This window comes from Pocillopora verrucosa, chromosome 12 (genome assembly GCF_036669915.1).
Source record: "Pocillopora verrucosa isolate sample1 chromosome 12, ASM3666991v2, whole genome shotgun sequence".
NCBI classification, from domain to species: domain Eukaryota; kingdom Metazoa; phylum Cnidaria; class Anthozoa; order Scleractinia; family Pocilloporidae; genus Pocillopora; species Pocillopora verrucosa.
In genome coordinates this window covers 13,099,313-13,107,086 of record NC_089323.1, presented here as the reverse complement: position 1 = coordinate 13,107,086, position 7,774 = coordinate 13,099,313, and the positions used below count along the sequence as shown (strand labels likewise).

Sequence of the window (7,774 nt, the reverse complement as noted above, 5' to 3'; positions counted from 1 at the left end):
ATTTTTTCCGACCTAGTTAAATGTTGATAAAAGTACTTTTGGAAAACACTCTAATTTCCCTTTGGAAACTACTGATACTTTTGTGGAAATCACTAAACGTGTTCCAGAAATAAACCATCTTCCTGTTTTACAGTTATTTATTAAAGAAAATACGTTTAGAATGACTAATTTCGTTATAATTGCGGTCATGAGGCGTTCGGGAGCGCTCGGGATCACGCGCTGGCCTTTCGAGCTTCGATTACACCTCGGAAACCGTCGGAAGCCGTCGGAAAATGTTCGTGGAGCCAATCTTTACGCAACCGGTGGGTGTAAGTCCTTGTTATTTGGTGACAATAACAGGCGGAACACAGTCAAAACCCCTCACGATTGGCTAGCAAAGATTTCGTCATCGGAACTCACTCAAAACACTCTTCTGATTGGCTAGTTGTGTTTGGAAACTACCTTGGAAACTACTGACAAAGTATAAAAAGGGCAGTTCCTCCCCCAGCGGGTCTCTTTCGTTGCTCCTACAATACAAGTACTTTTGAACTTGCTCAGGGGTTAACGACGGAATTTACTGTTAAACGTTTAAAAAATACTAGTGTTATGACTCGCGGAGATCCTGTTTGTCGGAGGGAGGATTGTTCTCCCTTCGACATTGGCCTAGTTTTCGACGAGATCCACAACTACTCGCCGCATCAGAAGCTGGAGTTCGTCGAAAACGTGTGGAAACCAGGTGAGCTTTTTGATTTCCCCGTGTCAATGGAAAATGGAAAATCTCGTAAGTTTGTCTCGGGCTGGCTGAAAAGATTTCCATGGCTAGCTTACTCCAAATATTTCGATGGAGCATTTTGTTTAGCTTGTGTTTGTTTTGGAGTTCAGTGTGGGCGAAACGCTAATAAGTTAGACAAGTTATTGAAGTCTCCTCTCACAAATTGGACTTCGGCCGCTTCTCGCTTAACCAAACACTCGCTAGGAAATTGTGAAATTCACAATTTTTCTATGACTGCTATGAATGATTTCAAGAGAATGATGCAAAGAGGAGCTGTCCCAATTGACCAGCAGTTAAATAACATAGTTCAACAGCAAATCGCGAGAAATCGGGAGATTCTAAAGTCCCTTTTCAAAACTATTATTTTCTGTGGCAAAAACAACATCCCACTCAGGGGGCGGAGAGATGATCCCACTAATGCTGCCCTAACCGGTAATTTCCAGGCATTGCTAGAATTCCGGGTAGACAGTGGTGACCAAACACTGCAGCAACACCTGGACACTGCACCCAGAAATGCCACATACATTTCAAAGACCATTCAGAATGAAATGATAGAAACTGTTGGTGCTCACATTTTGAATGATCTATCACAGGAAATAAGAAATAGTAAGTATTTTTCAGTTATGGCAGATGAAGCTGCTGACATTTCAAATAAGGAGAATGTTTCTGTAGTAATAAGATTTCTGGATACAACTAAAACCATCCGAGAAGAATTTATTGGGTATTGCATTTGTGAGGAGGGATTAACAGGGGAAGCTATCAAGGACATTATAACTGCAGCTGTAGCAAACTTAGGATTGACAATGGAAGACTGTCGTGGGCAGTGTTATGATGGTGCAGGCAATATGGCTGGAAGACTAAATGGAGCCTCCTCATTGATCAGTGCAGAACACGAAAAGGCAATCTATGTCCACTGCATGAACCACATGCTTAATTTGTGCATAGCAGACACTTGCCAATTGCCAATTGTCAGGAACATGATGGATATTGTGCGCAAGATTTCTAATTTTTTTAACAACTCTCCCAAGCGTCAACAACATTTAATAGCCAAGATCAGAGAACTATTGCCTCGGGCAAACCATACTGTTTTAATTGATGTGTGCCGCACACGATGGATTGAACGGATTGATGGAATGGACCGCATAGTTGAACTTCTCTACCCAGTCACAGCTACACTTGAAGACATCTCACTTAACAGAAACAGCCCTGGAGACTCAACCTGGAATCCAACAAGCAGACATGATGCTCAGTCCTTAATTAATGCAATCAACTTTTCCTTTATTGTTTCTCTTGTTATTGTCAGACATATTTTGGGATTAACTAGACCACTCACAGTGAAGCTGCAACAAAAAGCAATGGATCTTCTAAAAGCTAAAGATGAACTTGCTCTTTTGAAATCAGTCCTTGAAGACATGAGCACTGACATTGATAACAGACATCATAATCTCTACCAGGAAGCAGTGACCATTGCAAGACAAGTAGCAGTCCAGCCAGAAATGCCAAGGATAGCCCAGAGACAAATGCATAGAAATAATGCTCCTGCTGCAACTCCTGAGGGATATTTCAAGATCAATCTCACTAGAGTTTTTCTTGACCATGTACTCCAGCAGCTCAACACCAGATTCCAGGATGATGTATTTGTTTGCTATAAAGGTATTTCGATTATTCCCTCTGTTTTACTAGCTACTGACCCTGCCTGGAAGGCCAATGTTTTGGAATTTTGTAACCATTACAGACAGGACATACCAAATTATGCAGGATTACAGGCAGAGATTGTGGAAGGGGAGGGATAACAGAGGAGATATTATTCCTGACAGTTTGGAGGCTACACTGAAGGATATTGACAAAGATGCATATGTCAACATCTATTCCATGCTGAAAGTCCTGATCACAATTCCAATTTCATCTGCATCTTGTGAGAGATCCATATCATCCCTTCGGAATCTTAAGAACTATTTGAGAAATACAATGACCCAGGACAGACTGAATGGATTGGCACTGATGCATGCCCACAGAGACATGGATTTTGACCTTGAACGTATAATAGATTTATTTGCTGAGTTACATCCTAGGAGAATGAGAATGGAAAACATTTTGTAATAATTTTTTGCACCAGCTGTTTCTAGAGTACTTGTGAGTTATGTTCTGTCTGGGTTATGGCCTTTAAGTCTCATAATCCTTAAACTGATGGAGAACAGTACAGAAGCTCAAACTGGTGCCTGTATAACTTTTTTCAACTCATTTCAAGGTTATTTTCTATTTTGTTTTACTTGTGATGATTTTCCATTGACATTGACATTGGGTTTTCATGTTAACCTTAAATGGTTAACAAACATTTTCACTGAACTCAACCAGCTTCACAGCAATTCCCAAGGATGAAGAAAGGCTAGTATTATTTCAAATTATCATTTTACTTCAATTTGTATATCATTTTATGATTCTTATAATTTATATTTTTCTAATAATTGTTTTATTTTTGAATTCCAGCTCCCAACACAGGCTAACCATCCATAAAGCCCTTCTCTCTCTCTCAAATTCTTTTCTGTGTTGTGCTCCTATAAATGAAATGAATAAAAGCCAGCTCAGGAAATGTTGTTTTTAGTGTTGCTAAACATTTGGATTTATTGAGCCTGGCTTTCATTCATTTCATTCATTATAGGAGCACAACACAGAAGAAATTTGAGAGAGAGAAGGGCTTTATGGATGGTAAGCCTGTGGTCCCAAGGATGAAAAAGGCAAGTAGATTTTTATTATCAATCTTTAAACTATATCATCAATTGTGCTTGTTTTTCTTTTGTTATCAAAAACACTAACACTTGGTTCGTTTTTTTTTCTCCACATCTTGATTTTCCTGACTGGGAGGTGATGTTCTCCAGTGTGAAAAGTCTTGGTGATGACTTGGCCTTCCTGAAAACACTATATACACTGGTTTGCACAGTAGCTAAAGGTGGAATATTTGTAGATCAGAGTGTTTCCTGTAGTACTTTCAAGAAAAATAAATGTTTTTTGCCTTTTTGATTACATGCTTTTTTAGTCTTTTGGGGGCAATTAAATTTTCTAAAAATGCATGAAATGGCCTTTAGAGAGCTCCAAATTTCAAATTTTCTCGGGGGGGCATGCCCCCGAACCCCCCTAGCAGGAGTGGGTCCTCGGGTGGAAACTACTCACTCAAAATCCTGGATCCACCCCTGCTTGAGGGAGCCTTGCGTTTTGCAGTCAAAACATTAATAGTTAGCGATTACTCACCGAAGTGTAATCACATATCCACCACTTTCATCAACACTGACGTATATGTTTCTTCCACTTAATACCAGTATGGATATTTCCTATCACTCAATCTTGTTGTATGTTTACTTTCCTAAGCAAACGTGAAAAACTAGTGACGAGTATTGTACTGAAAACATACTTTCATGATTGATGAATGAAGGATAGTGGAATTAGACCAATGAAAGGTATCCTTTGACCTACGAATGCTCTACAATACCAGTGGGAAACGAAAAGGAAAAAAACGGTTTTCAGTTAATATACCAAAAAAAAAAAAAAAAGGAAAGAAGTCCAATGGTCTTATTTTCATTTCTGCTGATTTGGGAATGCTTTCCTCTGGTATATCTGGTATGGTACTCAACTTACTCCAATAGACAGCGGGCGAGGATTTATTATCAAAGTAAAGACCGTTGAGATTTTGATGAGAGTGAAGTAACGTATAAAGATCGAGCGATGAATGCTAAAAAAACGGTCTACTTACCTAGCTGTCTCGGTCCCAATCCCAAACCAGCATACTCAGAGTGAACAGTCTTGCCAGTTTTTACTCCTAGATCTACTCGAAGCTTGTTCTTTGTCTTGTTTCGTGTCAGGCGATTTATCTTGTCTAGTCCGAGCCAAAATTCACCGACCAAGTTACCGAAGCCATGCTTGTGGTCATCCCAGCTGCGGTTAAAATCGACAGAACCATGCATTCTCTTCTGGATCACCGTCCATCCCCCACCGGTTGTAGTTTGGTCACAGTATACATTAAAGGCGCCTGAACCATCCGGGTCGATTGTGTAAACACCGCTGACCCTTTGACCAGATTTGTACAGCTCAGCAGAGTTCTTAGCTATTGAAGATAAAATAAAGATGTCCGATGGCGCGAGAGTGTCTAAAGCGAGGGTGGGTATAGATTTGAACCTGACGAAAAATGTATAAAAAATTTATATCTTGGAAAGAAAAAGACGGAACCCACATTTTCGTAGATCTTTTATCTTATTTGTCGTAGATCTTTTATCTTATTTGTCATGTCAAATTAAATGAAATGAACACAAAAGTTTATTCACGTACTTTGTAGACATACACTGATTATAAGCGAAAGAAGTGCTACTTGATTGACTCATTATAATTTTTATAATTTTTTTATCATTCTTCCCTTTACTTCAACAATCACAACCTTTGATTAATTACAACAAAATAGAGAAAATTGGAGATAGGCATAATAAAGCAAGCTAATTAGATGACCTTTACGCCAAATCACATTTTTTTTCATACAATAGAACAAAAGCGATTGATATATGAGAGGGAATAGGAATCACACTTTTAACAACAAATATATCAATAGTACATAGTGAAAGGAAGACGTTAATAAATACTAAGAAAAGTAATACATAAAAACTGTTAATTAAAAAATATTTTCTAGTGGGCTTCTCCCGCACCGATGTAGGAATATCATTTCAATAGTAGCATTCGATAACTGTTGCACAGAACCTCTTTATATTTATTCTAAAGGTGCAAGTGTTCGGGTGCTGCAACTATTTACTTATAGTGTCATAATCATGGATCTCAGACACAAAAGACGAGAAAGATTAGGCGATTTTTCATCTACAATATGATCGTGAAATAGCTGACACGCACTTATTAACTTTAGCCTCCAACTCTCGTTAATTTTGATTACGTATAAAGCAAATTAATGAGGATAAAAACGACGATAAGGGACAAAAATAGAACGGACATAAAAAAAAAAAAATAAAATAAATTAAAAAATGAATTTAAAAAAAATATATATATCTATATTATTCACGTTTGTCAAACACACATTCTGGAACGAACACTTTCATTCCTCGGTTCCTCCCTCCCGAATCAGCTCCAAACCGAACAATATACTGTTTCTTATTCTAATAGACTGTTTGTTGCTTCTTTCTGAGGAAGTTACTGCAAGCATTTCAAAGTGTTATCCTTTTCCTTTTTTCCTTTCCATGTTTAGCTACATTGCTTTTTAAAAGAGTATTGCAAAGGATAAGAACTACGAAGAGAAAACTGTATATTTTAGAATTGCAAAGTTACTCCTTTGAAACATAAATTGGATTCATCATTCTGCAGAATTAGTCTCCCGTAATATAAGTAACGATTTAGAGAAGATGGAATGATAAATACGAGTAAACGAAGGATATCTTACTCACATCTCAACGATGTTCTGTTCTTTGCGAGAATGTTAACCTCAAATCGAACTTGGGTGAGTTCCTTCATTATTTCTTCCAGGCAAACTGCAGTGTTCTTTTGGCAATCTATTGGCAATGCACGCATTGATGGTAGAATTTGAAAAGTCAAAAAAGTGCCAGAAACAGTAGAGCAGAACCTGCAGAGAAGATGTCATCGAGCGTTATACAGTCACATTTCCGAATGAATTTCTGACAACAAACGAAAAGAAATTATGGGGTCCTTTTGATTGGGAAATCTGGATTTAGTTTTTGATATCCGGATCTCAGATTTTGCGACAAAGCATGAGGTAAAAAACCAGACTTTAAATCTCAAAAACCCGTTTCTTACAGGGAATTATTATTATTATAAGTTATCCGCGAAATTCCTTCTTTTGCGTTCTTGTAAAAGAAGAGTGCTTTCTTTGAATCCCATTAAGCATTTTCTATTTTTAAATTATTTTATCAGTCATTTCATTCCAACATATGATTTTCCAAACAATAGTTGGACAAGAAATTGAAACACCTACAAACAAGAAGCTTGCAAGAGCTCCCCTGCGCTATTTTAACCCGCTCGCAATTTTTAAAAAAGAACGATAGTTGTCAATTTTGGCATTCCCAAGGTAGAAACGAACTCAAAACTGCATCTGCATAATCCAAGAGATTCAATTCAGTCAACTATTTAACAAGGCGATCGAGTTTTTAAGTGAAATTGTTCAGGGCTCGTTGCAAAAGAAAGTTATAGGCTACCACGAGCGTGAATGATCGACTGCTTCAGATAACTGACTTTACTTCATTTATCACACCACGACTGAAAGATTTCAAAACCTTTGGAGTTCGACTGTTGTTCCCTGTGATCGAGCACACTGACTGGGTTTTAAGAGTTGTTGGTGTTTGCTATAATAGGAGTCGCATACAAACCCCAAAGGTTAAAAGGAGGTGGAAACTTTAGCCTCTTCATTTTCTATAGCTTCAAAACGAAAAATTCCATATTTGGAAAAAAGAAGCCATTCCTTGTCGATTGTCCCTCATTTTGATTCGTCGGGTGTTGTTTGCGGTGTTATTCATAAAGGCTGCAAAAAGATGAAACCGATTTTATGATAAAGATAGAAAAGAACATTAAGAAACTCTATGGAAAAAGTACAGTGGGAAAGTTTTTCCCAAAAGTACTAGGACCTTACATACTGCTGAGCTCACTTACTTCACTTACTTATTTACCCTAACCGCCCGCCTCCTTCGTGCTCTGTTCAAGAACTAATAAAAGTCCGTTCGAATTTGTCTGCTAAATATGCCCACAGAAAACAAAAAGTAGACAAATCCTACTGGCTCAGGCCGTTCCAGGGGTTAAAAATTCTGTTACCCCTTAAAATAGAACTAAGGCAGCTAACTATATCGAGAATCTACAACGGGTTCGTAACAGGAAATTTCTAGTTTTGGCTCGTCTTTGGTCAGTCTTATTCTATATAGTTGGCGAGAACTTGCATGTAGTCGTCAACCATATCACTGAAATGTGACATGATTGACGACTACATTATCGTGACAGCTACTGTTCAGAATTCAGCTGGTCTTCTAGAAATAT

General features: G+C 38.0%; 2 protein-coding genes across 4 annotated transcripts; both read left to right on the top strand.

Annotated features, from left to right (window-relative positions):
• Window positions 1-224: 224 nt before the first annotated feature.
• Window positions 225-2,685, top strand: LOC131784731 (52 kDa repressor of the inhibitor of the protein kinase-like). Of its 3 annotated transcripts, none has more exons than XM_059101554.2 (2): window positions 225-715; window positions 1,916-2,685. In XM_059101554.2, exons 1-2 carry the CDS (start codon window positions 586-588, stop codon window positions 2,542-2,544), a joined length of 759 nt encoding a protein of 252 aa, XP_058957537.2. In that variant the 5' UTR covers window positions 225-585; the 3' UTR covers window positions 2,545-2,685. The 3 variants fall into 3 exon arrangements, 2 of the variants coding, with proteins under 2 accessions (XP_058957537.2, XP_066015983.1); XR_010715945.1 differs by lacking the exon at window positions 1,916-2,685 and adding an exon at window positions 1,195-1,289 and having other exon boundaries at window positions 594-715; XM_066159886.1 differs by having other exon boundaries at window positions 623-715; window positions 1,780-2,685.
• Window positions 742-1,758, top strand: LOC136277348 (52 kDa repressor of the inhibitor of the protein kinase-like; the record flags this gene model as incomplete). The annotated part of the gene is made up of 1 exon (XM_066159363.1): window positions 742-1,758. A coding segment is annotated over exon 1 (1,017 nt), but the record flags the coding sequence as incomplete, so codon positions are not given.
• Window positions 2,686-7,774: the final 5,089 nt, after the last annotated feature.